The sequence below is a fragment of the Pelophylax lessonae genome (assembly GCF_965119305.1).
Source record: "Pelophylax lessonae genome assembly, chromosome: 6".
Taxonomy (NCBI): domain Eukaryota; kingdom Metazoa; phylum Chordata; class Amphibia; order Anura; family Ranidae; genus Pelophylax; species Pelophylax lessonae.
In genome coordinates, this window is record NC_138773.1 from 143,504,876 (window position 1) to 143,527,035 (window position 22,160).

General features: G+C 42.5%; 1 protein-coding gene across 3 annotated transcripts in view; it reads right to left on the minus strand.

Annotated features, from left to right (window-relative positions):
- Positions 1–22,160, minus strand: part of VPS35L (VPS35 endosomal protein sorting factor like) — a 1,473,617-nt gene that overhangs the window by 855,726 nt on the left and 595,731 nt on the right. For all 3 annotated transcript variants that reach the window (XM_082262328.1, XM_082262327.1, XM_082262326.1), the window contains one exon: positions 13,324–13,401. In XM_082262328.1, coding sequence (XP_082118454.1) covers positions 13,324–13,401 — 78 coding nt within the window. The remainder of the gene's footprint in view (positions 1–13,323; positions 13,402–22,160) is intronic.

Sequence of the window (22,160 nt, forward strand, 5' to 3'; positions counted from 1 at the left end):
ATGGGAGGGGTGGACCTTAACGACCAGCTATTGGCGCCGTATTTAGTTGCCCGTAAAGCCAGACGCTGGTACAAAAAAGTGTGTTTACCTTTACCAATTGGCTATGCTGAACGCCTTTGTCCTATACAGGGCGTCAGGACGAACTGGATCTTTTTGGGAATTCCAGGAAGAGATCATCCTTGCCTACCTGTACCCAGGAGGCATGCCTGCCCAACTTCCCCTTCCAGATACAGTGAGCCGGCTGCATGAGAGGCATTTTTCTTATGTCTTCCCGAGTACCCCTACCCAAAGATACCCCCAAAAAAGATGTCGTGTCTGTAGCAGGCGCGGATTTAGGCGTGACACCCGCTATTATTGTCCCAAATGTCCTGACCAACCTGGTCTCTGCATCGGGGAATGTTTTGAGCGCTACCATACACTAGTGGAGTATTAGCGTAGGGTACAGCATGACACAGTGTAGGGCACACAAACACAGGGTCTCAAAGGATGTTGGATGCCCATCGACATTTTGGGAGACCCAAGCTGGAAGATCGCAGTCCCAAATCAAGACATCAAGAAACAGTTAGAAAGAAAAATAAAAGGATCCAAAAACTGTTGTGGTGTCAGTCATTTTATATGTCCTTCTACTCTTCCTACTGTACTTTTTTAATGTCCTTTGTTTGTTTTTTCATTCTTTTGTGACCTGTTTCTCTTGCAGGTACTCGTCGGCTACCACGCATTGATTTTATATATTCTGACACAAACAGTGTTTGCGCTCAGCATATATGGATACCTTTGCTGATAGCAGCTGTGATGATTTTCTGATTTCAGCACTGCAGTTAAAATCCTATTTTGGTATACGTGGATAGTGTCGTGTCTACCCATCATTAAATTCAGTGGGTGGTTGTTTGGGCGGTTAATGATGAGTAATACTACGCATTATTCCTGTGCTGATTTCTGATAGGTTCTCTTTTTTTCTGTTCAGCCCACAGGCTGCATGAAAAAAAAAAAAACCTATATGCCAAACAAGGACCAGCAATGTACTGGTACGTTGCTGGACGTTGAGTGGTTATACCAGGATGATGCCTGCAGATTTAGGCATCATCTTGGTATCGTTTTTTACAGCCAGCGGTCGGCTTACATGTAAAAGCAATCCTAGCAGGTAATTGGCCGCTAGACTGCTTTTACATGCAGTGGGAGGGGCCTCCCCCCACCGCCGCCTTCCGCAGCCTTCCGTGGTTTTTCTCGGGCTCTCCTGTCCCACCGGTTAACCCGAGAGTGCAGCCGGTGGTTCAATTATCTAACCATATAGCTAATTGGAGATGAGAATGGCTCCAATCATCTCTATGGCCTAAGATGCCGGAGGCTACGAGCATTTCATGACTTCTGTTTCGCCAGAAATAAGCAGGGCCATTGGGAAATTGGGAAAGTATTTTATCACACCAATTTTGGTGTGGTCAGATGCGTTAAGGCCAGAGGAGAGATCTAGAGTCTAAAAGACCCCAATTTTTTTTAAAAAGAGTACCTGTCACCACAGATTGCTATCATAGGGGATATTTAAATTCACTGTGATAACAATAAAAATGATTTTAAAAAAAAAATTAAAGGAAAGGTGTCAAAATAACATAAAAAAGCAAAAGAAAAAAAAAAATTGAGCCCCCCCCCTTTCCCCCGGTGCTTGCGTGCAATAGCGCACGCAAGCGGTGGTCTAGTGTCATATGTAAACCGCAATTGCAGCATGCATGTGAGGTATCGCCGCGATCGCCAGATCGAGTGCAGTAATTCTTGCAGTAGACCTCCTCCGTAAGTCCAAAGTGGTAACCTGTAGAGACTTTTAAAGGTTTTTAAAAATGTACGTATGTTTTTTCCGCTGCGCAGGCATGCACAATTTTTAAAGCATGTCATGTTAGGTGTCTATGAACTCGGCATAAGATCATCTTTTAAATTTTACCAAAAAAATTGGAATTATATAGTGTATTTGTGCAATAAATTAAAAAAAAAATTATTTTTTCCGCAAAAATTGCGTTTGGAAAATCTGTGCGCAAATACCGTGTGACAAAAAAATTTGCAACATCCACCATTTTATTCTATAGGGCCTCTGCTTTAAAAAAATATATAATGTTTTGGGGTTCAAAGTAATTTTCTAGTAAAAAAAAAATGGATTTTTGTAAAATCTTACCGTTAAAAAATCCTTTTCTCTTAGCTCATTGACAGACGTAGTCCTCGGTGATTCAACACCCTCGGGTTATGCTGCCCTCTACAGGAGTAGGACTAGACAGGAAAGAAAACGTTCTGGCCACACCCTAGGGGCAGTCCCAGAGGGTATATCCTCGCACTTCCTGCTCTAGCAAATCAGTTATGTCACAAAGCAGTGTTTAGAGAATTTAACCCAACCCAACTCAAAAACAGAGGGGCGGGTACTACGTCTGTCAATGAGCTAAGAGAAAAGGATTTTACGGTAAGATTTTACAAAAATCCATTTTTCTCTATCGCTCATTGACAGACGTAGTCCTCGGTGATTCAACACCCTCGGGACGTCCCAAAGCAGTACCACAAATGAGGGGTGGGAAAATGGAAATCAAATCCAATCTAGAAGGCCCAACCGGTGCCAACTAGAAGTTTACAATGCTCATCTTCAATGATGAGACTCAACAGAAATTTTTCAACAGAAAAAAACCCCCGAGGTAGACCACCGGTCTCCTCAAATTGCGGCCTGCAAAACCTTGCGGCCAAATGAGGCATCCGCCGATGCCATCACATCAATGTTATAAAATTTTGTAACGGTATGTACCGACGACCAGGTGGCCGCCTTACATACCTGTACCACTGACGCCTGATGGCGATAGGCCCAGGAAGTACTGAGCGCTCGAGTGAAGTGCGCCCTAACAGGGAACGGAGGATTCCGACCCTTAATAGAATAAGCCTGTACCACCGTCTGACTGATCCATGTAGATATGGTCGCGGCAGACACAGGCAACCCCCTTCAAGGGCTATCCGTGACCACAAAAAGTGAGTCCGTCTTACGAAAACCACTTTAGAAAGGAAGGATGGATTCGGAAGAAGAACCACCTTATCCCTATGAACCACCAGATCTGGGGAACGACAGGATAATGCGGCCAGTTCTGACACCCTGCGTACAGAAGTAATGGCCACCAAGAAGGCCACCTTCTGGGATAATGTAAGCAAGGGAATCTCCCTAATATCTTCAAAGAGAAGTTTCTGAAAAACCGACCACACTAAATTAAGATCCCAGGCGGTAAGGGTGCGCGCACTGGCGGAGCCAGATGTCGCACCCCCTGGATGAAATTCCGCACCAAGGAATGATTAGCCAAAGGTTTCTTGAAAGAAGATTGCTAACGCCGAAAACCTGACCCTTGATCGTGCTCAAGGATAGTTTCTGCTCAACCCCTTGTTGCAGACAGACCAAAATTCGGGTCACCGAATAGGTATGTGGGGGAAATCCAATAGATTCACACCATGCAATATAAGACTTCCATGTGCTGGAAGTCGCTTTCCTTGCTTTAACTGGAGGTAGGAATAACTGAAGCTGACACTCCCTTGTCCTTCAGTACCTGGGTCTCAATGGCCAGGCCATTAAGCCAGCGACTGTAAAGCAAGATGGAAGATCGGTCCCTGAGACCGCAAATCCTCCCTGAGAGGAAGTCTCCAAGGAGCGTCCGCGACTAGCCTCACCAAGTCGGCGTACCAGGCTCGACGAGGTCAGTCTGGAATTTCCAGAATAACTGGAATTCCCTCCACCTCTATCCTGCGAAGAAGTTCCTGCAGCAACTTGAGAGGATGGAAGGCATGCCGTAGCTGATACTGCCCCCACGGGGCGATCAGCGTTTCTGCTGCGTCCGCTAGAGGATCGCAGCGCGAGCTACAAACCTCCGCACCTTCCTGTTAAGCCAAGGTGCCAACAGATCCACATCCGAGATGTCCCAATGAAGGGACAGCTAGTGAAAAACCTCTGGATGAAGAGGCCATATGCGATTGGATCCGAATCGGGCTGCTCTAGAGCTGCTCGATCCAGTAAATCAGACAAAATCTGTTCGCTCTCAGTTCCGATACCCTTATTGGTAATCTGGATACTATCGGAAGAAATGACTTCCCCTGGTTGAGCATCGGAGACTTCCTGGTCCGCTCGCTCAACCGGATCCGATTGTCCAGGGAATCGGAATTCTGATTCCATTAAAAAAGAATCTCCTTCAGGAGAATTCGGGTATGAGACTGGGTATACGGTACTGCCTCTAAGAAGGCCACCATCAGTCCCAGCCAATTGACGGACAGCAACATCCGAATCGTTGACTGAACCTTCTGGAGTTTCCCAGCAAGGAGAAACTCTCTTGCCCAGGATGTATCCAACCTTAGGCCCAGATAGTTCAGTCTCCTGGTGGGAACCAGGGATGATCTTTGGGAAAGCGAAAAAACGCTGATGTCCTGCGATGATGGGGATATAAAGATAGGCATCCTATATGTCTATGGACGCCAGGAAATCCCCCTGATGCAGGGAGGCCACCACTGTACGGATGGACTCTATTTCTTCCCAAGTCCAGATTTGGACGCACCTTGCCCTCTTTCCTGGGCATTGTGAATAGGTTCGAATAGAACCCCTGAAACCGTTCAATGTTAGAAGGGAAGAATCGCACCGGTGGAAGTGATCGAAACTCGATCCTGTGTCCTCCAGAAACCGGTGAAGACATCCCCCCCACCCCAGAGATGGGAAGGGGTGCCTATATTCTTCAGGCTTGGCTGAGCCGGACTCTTTGTTTAGCCGACCAGCGCCCTTTGAAACCCCTCTAAAGGGGCTTTGGAGGGTTTCGCCTTATCGCCCGCGCTCGCGGAACGAACAACTCTTTATGAGCAGAAAAGGAAGGTCCTCGTTAGTTACGAGGTCTTTTTATCCTAACAGTCTGTGGCAAGACAGCAGGTGGTACCGTCTATCCTATAAAGAGGAATTCCTCAAACGGATAGCACCTAGCCATGCGTTTGGAAATAACAGGGGTTCGTTTCAAAACGACCCCATTTGGGTAAAGGAAAATCCTTCGCCCTTTTGGTAGGCTAACAAGTACCAAAAAGGAATCTCAGTCTCAGCTACCTCTGCACGTGTAACCTCAAGACTAAAGGTTTCCCGGACGGACACAACTAGTGCATCCACCACTCTTGTGCTATGGCGGAGGCAGAAACGTGCTCCTCACTGCAGGAGATATTACCTGAGACAACAGCCCCCTAAGAGGGACCTGCAACTGCATTGACCAGCTCCGAATCCGTATCTGAAGTATCTGATAAACAATAGGGGTAGGCGGGGGTCGCTACTTGACCCCCGTCCCTGACAGGCCACCTCCACCCGGGATACCAAAGACTCCAAAACTGCCGATAATGCATTAAAAACAAGTGGGGTACTGGAGGGTCCTGCGGCCACCTTGAGGGGATCAGGTGGGGATACCTATGCGGCAGGGTCAATGATTATACAAGACACTTGCCAGCGACAAAAAATGACAAAGTAAAAAACTTTTTTTTTTTTTTTTTGTGTCCCCCAGTCGCAACAGCGCCCCTCAGTGTTACCTGTCTTTTTGGACCCCACAGAGAGAGAGAGAGAGAGACCCCAAGGCTCATCCCTGATGCACAGAAGTTTTCATCAGCTTGCTCAGTGCTTGTCTTGTTACAGACAGGAAGTCTTTGGCCCTATTTCCTGGGTAAAGGGAGGCGGCTCCACCCCTTAACACGCCTGCTGTCGCCTCCCCCTGGCTCCATGAGGTGTTTGAGTCACCTCAAACATGGCCGCCCCCATGCTGGAGACACGAGGCTACACCAAAATGGCGGCCTCGTGCGATCTACCAGACAATGGCGGCGGCCTGCACAGAATAGCGGCATGTCTGCAGAAGGATCTCGGCCTCACAACCCTTCACCCTCATGGTGGTCAGCGTGGTAGGCGGTACCGGACCCTGGCGGGCCGTATGCGGTCCGTGGCCGTCGGGAGGCATCTGCTTAGCTGGAGGAATGATCTGGAATGCAGTATACATGTATAGACATCGCCCTGTGGCTACTGACAGGTAGGATACCTTATACTATCACAGTAAAGTTCTAGTACTGCCACTGACTACAATCATTTTCACATTTTTACAATTAGATTGTCAGCTCCCAAACTAAGCCTCCTGGCTTCTTGTACACAAAAATCGCACACAATTAGGGGGATCTGTGACATGTTGTAGGATAGAGGGGAACCCATCCTTACCATTACAGAGAGGGGCCCGCGTTCACCACAAGACCCGTCAGGGGGAAAGGGGGAACATACTACTCACCATACCGGAACCAGGCGGGCGCCAACTCCTGACAGTACCCCTCTCCACCGAGGTAGGAGGGCTGTCGACCAATACGGACGCCGTGACTCATGGTCTTTGGCGTTTCAGCGAGACGTTTAACTCGCAGGGTCAGTCCCCGTCCAGTGGGACTATGTCGCGGCCGACCCAGCGCGGAGCTATGGCCTGCACGCGCTCGTAGGCTGAACTGGGGTGACCACTGGATCTCAACATCCAGCCCGTCGCCCAGTTCAGCTTTCTTGCTTGAAGATCTCACAGGAACACTGGAGAAAAAAAGCTGTCTAAAAAATCTTTTCTAAGAAAAAAATCCTGCCAGGACCAAAGATCCCAGCAAGGTATCTAGGTCCTTACTCCTAACTAGACATAAAAAAACTGATTTGCTAGAGCAGGAAGTGCGAGGATATACCCTCTGGGACTGCCCCTAGGGTGTGGCCAGAACGTTTTCTTTCCTGTCTAGTCCTACTCCTGTAGAGGGCAGCATAACCCGAGGGTGTTGAATCACCGAGGACTACGTCTGTCAATGAGCGATAGAGAAAATATTTTTTCATGTAAACAAAAAGGCACACAAAAGGCTTGGTTTTCAAGTGGTTAGAAGAGTGGGTGATGTGTGGCAAAGATTGAGCATAAAATGCCGGGACAGTTCAAACACCCCCCAAATGACCCCTTTTTGAAAAGTTGACACCCAAAGCTTTTTTCTGAGAGGCTTGGTGAGTCCATGGAGTATTTTATATTTTGCCACAAGTTTCGGGAAAATTATTATTATTTTTTTTTTTGTTGTTTTTTTACAGAAAGTTGTCACTAAATGATATATTGCTCATGCATGCCATGGGAATATGTGAAATAACACCCCAAAATACATTCTTTTGCTTCTCCTGAGTACAGGGATACCACATGTGTGAGACTTTTTGGGAGCCTAGCTGTGTACGCGACCCCGACAACCAGTCCACATCTTCAGGTTTTCTAATGGCGTAAATTGCTGATTTTACCCCTGACTACCTGTCACAGTTTCAGAGGCCCTGAAATTTCAAGATAGCACAAAACCCCCCCAAATGACCCCATTTTGCAAAGTAGACACTCCAAGCTACTGGCTGAGAAGCATGGTGAGTCCATGGAATAGTTTATATTTTGCCACAAGTTTCGGGAAAAAAAAAAATTTTTAATTTTTTTTTTTTTACACAAAGTTGTCAGTAAATGATATATTGCTCACACATGCCATGGGTATATGTGAAATGACACCCCAAAATACATTCTGCTGCTTCTCCTGAGTACAATGATACCCCACGTGTGAGGCTTTTTGCCAGTCTAGCCGTGTACAGGACCCAGAAAACCAATGCGCACCTTTTGGCTTTCCAAGGGCGTAAATTGTTGATCTCACTCCTTACTACCTATCACACTTTTGAAGTCCATAAAAAGCCAAGATGGCACAAACCCCCCCCCCCCCCCCCAAATGACCCCATTTTGCAAAGTAGACACTCCAATCTATTTGCTGAGAGGCATGGTGAGTATTTTGCAGCTCTCATTTTTTTGGGAAATTGAATAAAAACCAGGAAAATGCATTTTTTTTTCCTCTTTTTTCAATTTCCAAAGCTTTGTGACAAAAAGTGAGATCTTCAAAACACTCAACATGCCTCTCTGCAAATAGCTCAGGGTGTCTACTTTCCGAAAAGTGGTCATTTGGGGGGGGGGGGGGGGGGGGGGTTGTGCTGTCTTGGCATTTCATGGCCTTCAAAACTGTGATAGGTAGTCAGGAGTGAAATCAACAATTTACGCCCTTGGAAAGCCTGAAGGCGATGATTGGTTTTCAGGGTCCTGTACTCGGCTAGACTGCAAAAAAGTCTCACACATGGGGTATCCCTGTACTCAGGAGATGCAGCAGAATGTATTTTGGGGTGTCAGTTCACATATACCCATGGCATGTGTGAGCAATATATCATTTACTGACAACTTTGTGTAAAAAAAAAAAATATATATATATTTCCCAGAACTTGTGGCAAAATATAAAATATTCCATGGACTCACCATGCCTCTCAGCAAATAGCTTGGGGTGTCTAATTTCCAAAATGGGGTCATTTGGGGGGGTTTTGTGCTATCTTGGAATTTTAGGGCCTCCGAAACTGTGATAGGTAGTCAGGAGTGAAATCAACAATTTACGCCCTTGGAAAGCCTGAAAGTGGGGGTTGGTTTTCGGGGACCTGTACTCGGCTAGACTGCAAAAAAGTCTCACACATGGGGTATCCCTGTACTCAGGAGAAGAAGCAGAATGTATTTTGGGGTGTCATTTCACATATACCCATGGCATGTGTGAGCAATATATCATTTACTGACAACTTTATGTAAAAAAAAAAAAAATATATACATATATATATATATATATATTTCCCGGAACTTGTGGCAAAATATAAAATATTCCATGGATTCACCATGCCTCTCAGCAAATAGCTTGGGGTGTCTACTTTCCAAAATGGGGTCATTTGGGGGGGTTTTGTGCTATCTTGGAATTTTAGGGCCTTTGAAACTGTGACAGGTAGTGCAGAGATGACATGAACAATTTACGCCATTAGAAAACCTGAGAGTGTTGATTGGCTTTTGCGGTCCTTTACACAGCTAGGCTCCCAAAAAGTCTCACACATGGGGTATCCCCATACTCAGGAGAAGCAGCAGAATGTATTTTGGGGTGTCATTCCACATATACCCATGTCATGTGTGAGAAATTTATCTTTTTGTGACAACGTTGTGTAAAAAAAAAAAATTAAAACAAATTGTAATTTCCCCAAAACTTTTGGCAAAATATAAAATATTCCATGGACTCACCATGCCTCTCAGCAAACAGCTTGGGGTGTCTACTTTCCAAAATGGGGTCATTTGGGGGGGTTTTGTGGTATCTTGACATTTCAGGGCCTCCTAAACCGTTATAGGTAGTGAGAAAATGCAATGAAAAATGTACGCCCTTTGAAATTCTGATGGTGGTGATTTGTTTTTGGGGACCCCTACACAACTAGGCTCCCAAAAAGTCCCACATATGTGGTATCCCTGTACTCAGGAGAAGCAGCAGAATGTATTTTGGGGTGTAATTACACATTTACCCATGGCATGTGTGAGCAATATATCATTTCAATGACAACTTTGTTAAAAAAAAAAAAAAAAAAGAAAAAATTTTTAGTCATTTTTCAAACACCTGTGACAAAAAAATGAAATATTCAATGAGCTCAACATGCCTGTCAGGACATTCCTTAGGATGTCTACTTTCCAAAAATTGGTAGTTTGGGGGGGGGTTTGTACTGCCCCGCCATTTTAGCACTTCATGAAATGAGATAGGCAGTCAGAAATTAAAGCTGCGTAAATTTCACTATTTACTCCATAGTTTGTAGACGCTATAACTTTTGCGCAAACCAATACAAATACGCTCATTGATTTTTTTTTTTTTGTCAAAGACATGTAGCTAAATATATTTTGGCCAAAAAAAATGACATAAATTGAGTATATTGGATATTTTTTAAAAGACAAATTTGAAAATGTCATTTTTTTGCAAAATTTTCGCTCTTTTTTTATTAATATCGCAAAAAATAAAAAGCGCAGAGGCGATCAAATACCACCAAAAGAAAGCTCTGTTTGTGGGAAAAAAAGGACATAAATTTAGTTTAGGTACAGCATTGCATGACCGAGCAATTATCAGTTAAAGTCACGAAGTGCCAAGTTGAAAAAAGGTGGTCTGGTCTTTAAGCTGCAAAATCCTCCGGTGGTAAAAGATATGCAACATTCATCCTTGAGGCACATTGTCCAACCCTCAACAGATGGTTCATCTTCATTGCATATCTTAATGAGAGTTCTTTGATATGGAGAATGAAATAAGGGTGGATGTGACATGATCTGTTCCCCCAGTTGCCTTGGCTCCAGGAAGTCTGGCTCCCAGGAATTGAATTGTTGAATGGGATTCATTTTATGTGTTTAAATGTGAATAGCCGGCTGGCCTTTCAAAGGGACTTGTTAAACTGGATTCATAGATTACTAAAGCCGGTCCGTCTGGTTTACGCAAATTACACATCTACCATATATTGCAAGTATGAGTTTGCAATCAAAAATGTGTACATTCATTTACATTAATATTTTACAATTACTGATGGAGTTTTATCCATAAACTCCTCATCATCACAACACAGTAATGGAGATTACACATAAACTCATAAGGCAACAGCTACTTGATAAACATGTCCCAAAAACTTTACTAACCCACCCCTTAATAGTCACCACTATCAAATGCTTTCGCAATGCATGTATATCTAATAAAATTGTGTCCACCCCTGGCCACCTGACGCCCATTAAACTCGGACTTTCCTCCGGGTATGAGCATCCAATACCTTAACCAATACTGGTCACACATGACAATGACAGCACATCACTTTTTTAAAGGCAACACTATACTCACTGCGTTGGAGCTGGCATCTTCAATAGAAAAACCACCCATTCCTCCGTGGTCGTTCCTTTTACTTTCTCGATACCTTAAATCTTTAAATAAACTCAACTCCTGCTCTAGACCGCTCACCCCCTTTGAGCTCTTGTGCACTCAAACTGAACTAGAACAAGGCCTTATATCTAGCCTATATCCACTACTCTCTGCATCAATGCAGCAGACTCGTACCAGGAGCCTGTGCCCTATGGGAAAAAGACCTTGGGTTCTCCCTTACACATGAGAATTGGTCACAGATCTTTAACACTATACACAAAGGCTCTATTAACGTCTCAACGCAAGAAAATGGATACAAGGTTCAGTCAAGATGGTACCGCACCCCTCAATACTACACAAATTGTACTCAACCCTCCCCAGACAACTGTTGGCGATGCCAAACAGACACCGGATCTATACTGCACATATGGTGGTCCTGCCCACAGATCCAACCCTTCTGGATTGAAGTTCAGCAGATCATATCACGGGTGACTACACTGTCCCTTGATTTCACACCGGCCCTATTCCTACTACACCATACGTCCCTGCCACGCAAAATCGATCACAAATCATTGGCTATGCAGATGATAAACGCAGCCAAACAATGTATTCTAAGACACTGGAATTCCGTGCAACCCCCCAAAATTAAAGATTGGCTTACAAACCTGGATAGGATAGCCGAGATCGAATAATTAATTCATATCTCAAACACAACCCACAGGCTTACAACTCCAAATGGGCTTGCTGGGCACACTTCAAAACAACTACCGCCTACTCACATCTGGTGGCTTAAAAAGTACCCGGACGATATAACAAGAGCTGACCTCATAACCTCATGGTTCCCTCCAAACAGCGTATATCCCCGGCATTGATGACCATAAGATAACATCCTCCTGCTAATAACTGCTCCCATTTTTTCCATAAACAAACATGAAAATGTCACACGGGACTCTTCAACAACAGAGCGCTTTGATACTACCAAGACTTACTAGAGAGCAGGAGACAAAAGGATATTTTTTCCCTCTCCTCCCTCCCTCTCTTTTTCTCTCCCTTCTCCCCTCCTTTCTTTTTCTCACCCTCTCCTTCCCTCCACCCCCCCCTTTTCCACCTCACCATAGCGATTATAAACCCGCACATCCCACAGACTCATCACTTGTACACCAAATGTACTAAACAGAGACAACTGAAGCGCTCAACAACATTTATCTTTGCTCCCGAAAACTAAACTCCCTCTAGATATCTGAAACTACCCGATACACACCTGATAGTTCTGCTATATCATTCCCCATCCCCACCGAACACTTAACTCCCACCTACAAGATGACCTCTTGGTCAACTCAACTTGCACCCGAATCACACCATCACCAAAGTCCAAACCCAACTTAAGGTTATCTCTAACTAGCCCTCTGATGAGGTGAAGCCAATAGACTTGATCCCTGATGCATATCTCCAGAAGTTACAATGTGTTAATTTTGATTACTTTGAACTCATCCTTTGTTGTCAGCTTATTGATGCTAAACTGGTATACTATTATATGTTTTGTTCTATACCTTCAATAAAATAGTTTGAAAAAAAAGAAATAAATAAATAAATAATAATATGCAAGTGGTTGGAGAGAAGCTTCAAAATGGAAAATATTTTTTATATTACAAATTATGTGAGCAAAATGGAGTTCCTCTTTAAGAATATAATTATTTCTCCATAAAGACGTCCATACACACTAGCGAAATAGACCTTGTAGAGTGGTTAGAGGGTTATACCCAGAGTGTATGTCCAGAAAAGCATTACTACTGTCCAATCACCTGAAGGTAGCAGTCTATAACCAAGGGGTCCAATAATTTTCAGCCTGTATCCTGTACTGTACAATTTTTAAATCAGAAAGGTGTTTTTTTTTTTTAAGGCTACCAAACAGGATTGCAAAACAAAGCAATAAATTTCCAGGACACATAATGTACAAATTCAAAGATTTCAACACAGCATGTATGGGAAAATTTAAGAGCAACAGCACTGCACATACCAGAATATCAAAGCAAAGTATCAGCACAATTCCGCCTAGGCAGACAAACCGTTCTGAGGGTAATAAGCACTCACCCCCCACGGAGCGATATAAGCCATCTATAGGCAAAATTACTAGAGAAGTCTATTGGTAACTAAATCTAACGGGCTGAGATCTGGCATGTCTAACCACGGGGCCCATAGCTTTTCAAACTTTTCAGGGAAACCCCTGTGTTAGTAAATATTTCTTCTAAGTGAAGCGCAGCACCCATGTAGGCTATCCTTTCCTTGAAAGTAGACAAATTATTCGATTTTTTTAGTGGGTTAGGATTAATCTACGGATAAATATTTTAAATTATTTACCACAGAATGTGTCAGATGATGTTGCTTGTCTAACATCATGATAGAAAGTGTTCAAGAATGAAAGACTATTCTGGTTCAATTTCAAAATCCAATTACAATGACACCATGAAGTCAAACAGATTTCATTTTTTTTTAGTTTACAGCAACCAAGACAGTAAACGCATGCAGATCTGTTTTCTATGTGTTGCTGCATGTTGCCCTATTTTGATATTGAATGAGACTTACCTGCTTAAAGGTTAATAAGAAGTCAAAACAATTCTGATTCAAATTATCCTTGAGGTGTGGAGCCACTTCCATGCCCACCTTAAAGAGAGAAAATAAAAAGTGTTTACATATCTATTAAGTGCCGTAGATATTTGAACCTCTATGCAGAGAAATAAATATGAGAAAAATAGGGAACCCATACAGAATAAAATCCCTAAACATCTACAAATCTGGCAACCTTTGGTGGATTACTTCCTCCCATTCAGTTTTGATGAGTCCCTCCTTGAACCCTGATCCCTTACCTCCTGTGATTGCTATGGTTTGAGTTCTGGGCCCACTTTCTGCTCTCTCCTTTTCCTCGCCATTCTTTATCCTCAACCACTGGAATTCGATTTTATAAGGTTTTGTTCTAGACTACCTCATGCACTTTACTCTGATTGTTTGTACCCTTCCTAATGCTGGTTCCACTGAAGTCTATTCTGTTATGTTTTGGAGGCCTTGCACCATTTTCTTCATCATACATATTGCTTATCTACCATGACTCTGAGCTGACAGCTTTTGGATAATCTAATCTTTATGTATACTTTGTGTCCTATCTGTGCATACTCTGATCGGAAATTGAAAAAAGAAACTAGGGAATGTTTGCTCAAGTTTCTTTGGTTATTGAAATATTAAAAAAAAAAAAAAAAAAAAAACACAGGAACGGAATGCCATTTTGATCATAGATTCCTTAAAAATACTAAATATGTAAGTGGTGTTAGTTCCTAAATGTCCTATTATGGACATTTGTTACTGGAGACAAAAGGATATTTTTTTCCCTCTCCTCCCTCCCTCTCTTTTTCTCTCCCTTCTCCCCTCCTTTCTTTTTCTCACCCTCTCCTTCCCTCCACCCCCCCCTTTTCCACCTCACCATAGCGATTATAAATCCGCACATCCCACAGACTCATCACTTGTACACCAAATGTACTAAACAGAGACAACTGAAGCGCTCAACAACATTTATCTTTGCTCCCGAAAACTAAAGTGGTTACAAATTACACCATTTGCCTAAAACACAATTATTTAAAGCGTAACTCCACTTTTGTTTAGAAAAAAACATTCCCCTCTGAGTAATCTCTGTACAATACAAGGATTTTAACAAACTTTGCTGCAGTTTCCTAACTTTTGTTATTCTGAAGAAATCAAACAAACATGTGCAGCGCTCAAAAGAGTAAATTAACCACTTCCATACAGAGCAGTTAGACACCCTTCCTGCCCAGACCAATTTTCAGCTTTCAGCACTCTCACACTTTGAATGACAATTGCTCAGTCATGCTACACTGTAACCAAACAAAATTTTTATCATTTTTTTCACACAAATAGAGCTTTCTTTTGGTGGTATTTGATCACAACTGGGGTTTTTTTTTTTTCGTGATATATGCAAAAAAAGAGCAAAAATTTTGAAAAAAAAACACTTTTTTTTAGTTTCAATTATGAAATTTTGCAAAAAATAAAATTTTCTTCATACATTTGGGCCAAAATGTATACTGCTACATGTCTCTGGTAAAATTAACCCAAATTAGTGTATATTATTTAGTCTGTGTGAAAGTTATTGAGTCTAGACGCTATGGTACCAATTACTGAAAATTGATCACACCAGATGTACTGACTGCCTATCTCCTTTCTTGAGGCCCTGAAATGTCAGGACAGTACAAATACCGACCAAATGACCCCTTTTTGTAAAGTAGACAGTCCAAGGTATTTAGTAAGAGGCATGGTGAGTTTTTTGAAGTTGTAATTTTTTCCCACAATTCTTGGGAAAATTAAGAAAAAATTTTTTTTTTCTTTTTTTTCCCACAAAGTTGTCAATTTATAAGCTATTTCTAACACATAGCATGTACACAGCAAAAATTACACCCAAAAATACATTCTGCTACTCCTTCCGAGTATGGCGATACCACATGTGTGAGACTTTTACACAGCCTGGCCACAAAAAGAGACTCCATGTCCAAGAAGCACATTCAGGCGTTCTAGGAGCATAAATACACATAAAACTTTCTTACTACCTATCACACTTTTCAAGGCCCTAGAGCACCAATACAATGGAAAAGTCCACAAAATGACCCCATTTTGGAAAGCAAACACTCCAACGTATATTCTATGAGGCATTATGGGTCGTTTGAACATATGATTTTTTTCCACAGGTTTTTGGAAAATGTGGGGAAAAAATGAAAACTTTTTTTTTTTTACACAAAGTTGTCAATTTATAGGATATTCCTAACACATAGCATGTACACAGCAAAAATGACACCCCAAAATACATTCTGCCACTCCTCCTGAGTATGGCAATACCACATGTGTGAGACTTTTTCACAGCCTAGCCATATAGAGGGGCCTAACATCCAAGGAGCATCATCATGCATCCTAGCCACTTGCCTAGGACTATTTTTGACATTTGGTGTTTACAAGCTAAAATCAGTTGTTTTGCTAGAAAACTGCTTAGAACCCCCAAACATTATATATTTTTTTTTAGCAGAGACCCTAGAGAATAAAATGGAGATTATTGCAATATTTTTTATCACACCGTATTTGCGTAGCGGTCTTCCAAACGCAATTTTTTTGGAAAAAATTCACTTTTTTTAATTAAAAAATAAGAAACCAGTAAAGTTAGCCCAATTTTTTTCCATAATGTGAAAGATAATGTTACGCCAAGTAAATAGATACCCAACATGCCATGTTTCAAAATTGCGCACGCTCACGGAATGGTGACAAACTTTGGTACTTAAAAATCCCCATAGGCGACAATTTAAACATTTCTACAGGTTGCCATCTTTGAGTTACAGAGTAGGTCTAGGGCTCAAATTATTCCCCTTGCTCTAACGATCGCGGCGATACCTCACATGTGTGGTTTGAACACCGTTTACATATGTGGGCGGGGTTTCTGTATGCATTCGCTTCTGCGCGCGAGCTAACGGGGACAGGGCGCTTTAATTTTTTTTTTTTTTTTTACTATTTATTTTATTTATTATTTTTTATTTTTACACCGTTTAAAAAAAAAAAAAAAAAATTGATCATTTTTATTTCTATTAAAAGAAATGTAAATATTCCTCGTAATAGAAATAGGCACGACAGGACCTCTTTTTTGTGAGATCTGGGGTCAAAAAGTCCTCAGATCTCACAAGTACACTAAAAGATATAAAAAAAAAAAAAAAAATAATAATAATTATAATATAAAATGAAAAAAAAAAAAAAAAGGACCTTTAAACCGGTTGCTAGGCAACAACATTTTCCGTAGCTCCGGTCCTCCAAGACCATAGAGTCAAGTGAGGGCAAGCTTGACCTCACTCGACATCCTGTCTGTGAGGATCTGGGACCGGATCGTTTTCCCCGCTGCCGGCGGGTCCGGTAAGCGGGGAAAAGGACCGGAACGCGTCGGGAGGGGGGGGGGGGGCGCCTCTTCCGCCATCCCGGAAGGGTGATCCCACGGCGAATCCACCGCTGGGACCACCCTTATCGGAAAGCCAACCGTCCACCGTTTAAAAAAATACCAGGGTTATGGCAGCTATCTGCTGCCATAACACCGGTATTTAGGTTTAAACGGAGGACGTATATAAACCTTTTTGGACTTGGACATGGTGGCTGTATGAAGGGTGACAGGTACTCGGGTACTTTGTTGGGCAGGTGACAGGTACTCTGGTACTGATGAGCAGGTGGCAGGTACTCGGGTACTCCGATAGGCAGGCGACAGGTACTCGGGTACTCTGATGGGCAGGTGACAGGTACTGATGAGTAGTACTCACTGACTGATAGGTGATAGGTGATACTGTACTGATGGGTACTGATGATCAGTACTGATACGTGATAGGTACTGATGAGTACTGATGAGTAGTGATGGGTACTGATGAGCAGGCGGCAAGTACTTGGGTACTTCAGGCGTCAGGTACTCTGATGAGCAGGTGGAAGGTACTCGGGTACTCTGATGGGTAGGTGACAGGTACTCAGGTACTCTGATGACGGGTACTCCGTTGACAGGTACTCAAAGTACCCGAGTACCTGTCATCAGAGTACCCGAGTACCTGTCATCAGAGTACCCGAGTACCTGTCATCAGAGTACCCGAGTACCTGTCAGAGTACCCGAGTACCCGTCATCAGAGTACTCGAGTACCTGTCATCAGAGTACCCGAGTACCCGTCATCAGAGTACCTGAGTACCCGTCATCAGAGTACCCGAGTACCTGTCATCAGAGTACCCGAGTACCCGTCATCAGAGTACCCGAGTACCTGTCATCAGAGTACCCGAGTACCTGTCATCAGAGTACCCGAGTACCTGTCATCAGAGTACCCGAGTACCCGTCATCAGAGTACCCGAGTACCTGTCATCAGAGTACCCGAGTACCTGTCATCAGAGTACCCGAGTACCTGTCATCAGAGTACCCGAATACCTGTCACCAGCCCATCAGAGTACCCAAGTACCTGTCATCTGAGTACCTGATGGGCTGGTGACAGGTACTCGGGTACTTTGATGGGCTAGTGACAGGTGCTCTTTATTGGGGGGGGGGGGGGCAATCAGTGTGTTTAGGGTGCACTGTAGTTGGTAACTAGCTGTTACCACAATCTCCTCCTCACACAGGATCAGTGTGTGAGGAGGAGAACACGGTGACAGCTAGTTACCGTGTTCTCTGTTGACATTTGTGACCGGCTGTGATTGGGCACAGCCGGTCACGTGGTAAAGAGCCAATTTCATTGGCTCTTTACCTAGATCGGGGATCGACTCTGTCCGAGGGACGAGCCTCGTCCCCGATCGCTGCTCTGCGCGCCCCCGGGGGCGCGCATTGCAGAGAGAACGAGCGGCTCGTGCTGGAGCCGCTCATGTGATCGGCTGTGATTGACACAGCTGATCACATGGTAAACAGCCAATTTCTATTGGCTGTTTACCTTGATCAGGGATGGGCTATGTCCGAGGGACGAGCCTCATCCCTGATCGCGCCGCTGCGCGCCGCCGGGGGCGCGCAGTAGCAGCTAGAACGGGCCGACGTCATATGACGGCGGCCCGGATCTAGACAACCACTTTGCCGACGTCATTTTACATGACTCGGTATGGAAGTGGTTAAGAATAATTTACATGAGTGATATCAAAGGATCAAAGAATTATTCAAAAAATCAATGAACAAAACCAAGGTGATTGGTCCATATATATATATATATATATATATATGTGATGTGGGTCACTATAGAACGAGTCCATATAAAAAAGTATAAAGGAAATTTATAAACCAAAATAAGAAAATAAAAAAAGTCCAGCCAGCAAAATATAAATTCTGTGGTTAATATAGAGGTCAAACAGCTGCAAACTGATGAAGGTGATAAAACCTCACATTGGTGGTGTATTAATATGTGCTTACCACAATATATGGATTTACAGTACCTTACCGTAAGTAAGTCAAATAAGCCAGTAGAGACCACTGCAAGGAAAATAGGAAGTAGATGTCGCCAAATCTCCTTGATGTATGTTTCTCAGATAGGGAGCAAAGGAAGATCTCTCATTGGCCAGAGAAATATAATCCGCCCAAAAAAAAAAAAAGGAAAGATATATAGTGTAATACTGCCAGAAATTGTTATATTAGGCATACATATACAGTAAAGTGCAGAAAAAGGGGTTGAAAACGGCGCTACCTTTGTGCAATAAATAATGATAAAGTGCAATCACTTGCAATCAAATGATAAATAAGGGGGTGTGTCCCATAAAACCATAAAAGAGGTAAAATGAATATATACTGTGTATTGGGTGAGTTCAAATAAAATAGATAAAATATCCTGATGTGTGATAGGTACAACCCAGAAAGTGCTGAGGTGCAATAAATAAATTAATGACATAGACGGTGTATTTATTGTGATAAACAAATAAATAAATAAATACAGTGCAAAAGTAAAATAAATCATGTGTTGGGTAATGTTCCCGGCACTGTTACTATTGTGAGCGTAACATGCCAATAAAAAACAAATAAGTGAATAAAGGTGATGAGTGAACCAGGGAAAAAAAAATCACAATAAATACACTGTCTATGTCATTAATTTATTTATTGCACCTCAGCACTTTCTGGGTTGTACCTATCACACATCAGGATATTTTATCTATTTTATTTGAACTCACCCAATACACAGTATATATTCATTTTACCTCTTTTATGGTTTTATGGGACACACCCCCTTATTTATCATTTGATTGCAAGTGATTGCACTTTTTCATTATTTATTGAACAAAGGTAGCGCCGTTTTCAACCCCTTTTTCTGCACTTTACTTATATCTTGAACCCTTTGGGGTTTTGGTTGTTGGCTGCTTACACCTGATAGTCGTTCACGCTTCACCGCACACTCCATAGCGCTGGTCATTTTCTGCCTTTATCTATACATATACGGTGCCTTGCGAAAGTATTCGGCCCCCTTGAACTTTGCGACCCTTTGCCACATTTCAGGCTTCAAATATAAAAAGATATAAAACTGTAATTTTTTGTGAAGAATCAACAACAAGTGGGACACAATCATGAAATAGAACGAAATTTATTGGATATTTCAAACTCAAACTTTAACAAAAAAATCTGAAAAATTGGGCGTGCAAAATTTTTCAGCCCCCTTAAGTTAATACTTGGTAGCGCCACCTTTAGCTGCGATTACAGCTGTAAGTTGCTTGGGGTATGTCTCTATCAGTTTTGCACATCGAGAGACTGAAATTTATGCCCATTCCTCCTTGCAAAACAGCTCGAGCTCAGTGAGGTTGGATGGAGAGTGATTGTGAACAGCCGTTTTCAGTTCTTTCCACAGATTCTCGATTGGATTCGGGTCTGGACTTTGACTTGGCCATTCTAACACCTGGATATGTTTATTTGTGAACCATTCCATTGTAGATTTTGCTTTATGTTTTGGATCATTGTCTTGTTGGAAGACAAATCTCCGTCCCAGTCTCAGGTCTTTTGCAGACTCCATCAGGTTTAGACAGAATGGAAGACAGAATGGTCCTGTATTTTGCTCCATCCATCTTCCCATCAATTTTAACCATCTGCCCTGTCCCTGTTGAAGAAAAGCAGGCCCAAACCATGATGCTGCCACCACCATGTTTGACAGTGGGGATGGTGTGTTCAGGGTGATGAGCTGTGTTGCTTTTACGCCAAACATAACGTTTTGCATTGTTGCCAAAAAGTTTGATTTTGGTTTCATCTGACCAGAGCACCTTCTTCCACATGTTTGGTGTGTCTCCCAGGTGGCTTGTGGCAAACTTTAAACAACATTTTTTATGGATATCTTTAAGAAATGGCTTTCTTCTTGCCACTCTTCCATAAAGGCCAGATTTGTGCAGTATGCGACTGATTGTTATCCTATGGACAGAGTCTCCCACCTCAGCTGTAGATCTCTGCAGTTCATCCAGAGTGATCATGGGCCTCTTGGCTGCATCTCTCATCAGTCTTCTCCTTGTATGAGCTGAAAGTTTAGAGGGACGGCCAGGTCTTCGTAGATTTGCAGTGGTCTGATACTCCTTCCATTTCAATATTATCGCTTGCACAGTGCTCCTTGGGATGTTTAAAGCTTGGGAAATCTTGTTGTATCCAACTCCGGCTTTAAGCTTCTCCACAACAGTATCTCGGACCTGCCTGGTGTGTTCCTTGTTCTTCATGATGCTCTATGCGCTTTAAACGGACTTCTGAGACTATCCCTCAATCATCAGCCATGTAAGCAAGCCAAATAAGAAAACATAGCGTAATACTGCTATATCAAAATGTATTAAAAAAGACTTGTACTTACAAACATCCAATAGTAAACAGCAAGATAAAATCAAGAAAGGCTGGTTAAAACATTCTGACGTGTTTCGTTGTAGACAACATTATCAAAGGATATATCTGATTGAGGGACTCATATTCCTGCATCCTTCCGAGAGAATTCCTTATACATCCTGTGTAAACAACACTCCAGAGGAATCCCTGGTTTTACTATGCCTAATTAGACCTGTTTTTTTGCTATATGGCTATACAGCTCCACACTGTCTGGTAAGCATATATGAGCTACATCTTATTTCTGTGATGGGACTTGACACACATTTTTTTGGACCACCTCAACTATATTTGCATTTTGAATACTCTGCATGAGGAACCATTCTGTCTGAGTGCTTATTTGATGTATTTGCTATACAGCAGTATAGGTTCACTTGGTGTGGTAAGCGTATTCATTTCTCTCTCAGCGGGTGATGGGACCTATCTCACTAAGCACAATACTTATGGATGGATTTTGAAGCTCCTTTCATATGAAGACTATTCCATTTTGGAGTTTTTCTTCTTGCATGCTTTACAGCAATTTGTCTGGTACACGCATTTTACTTATACGTTTGGTGACGGCTGTCTCTATCACTTTTTTTGTCTTCCTTTATTTGGATTCTTAAGTGATACAATCTTATATCCAATTTTTTTACTTGATATTTGGAGTGATATATATGTATGCCTAATGTAACAATTTCTGGCAGTATTACACTATATATTTTTCCTTTTTTTTTTTTTGGGCGGATTATATAGCTCTGGCCAATGAGAGATCTTCCTTTGCTCCCTATCTGAGAAACATACATCAGGAGATTTGGCGACATCTACTTCCTATTTTCCTTGCAGTGGTCTCTACTGGCTTATTTGACTTACTTACCGTAAGGTACTGTGAGTCCATATATTGTGGTAAGCACATATTAATACACCACCAATGTGAGATTTTATCACCTTCATCAGTTTTCAGCTGTTTGACCTCTATCAACCACAGAAGTTATATTTTGCTGGCTGGACTTTTTTTTTTTGGTCTATACATTTCCTTTATATTTTTTTTTTATATGGACTCATTCTATATAGACCCACA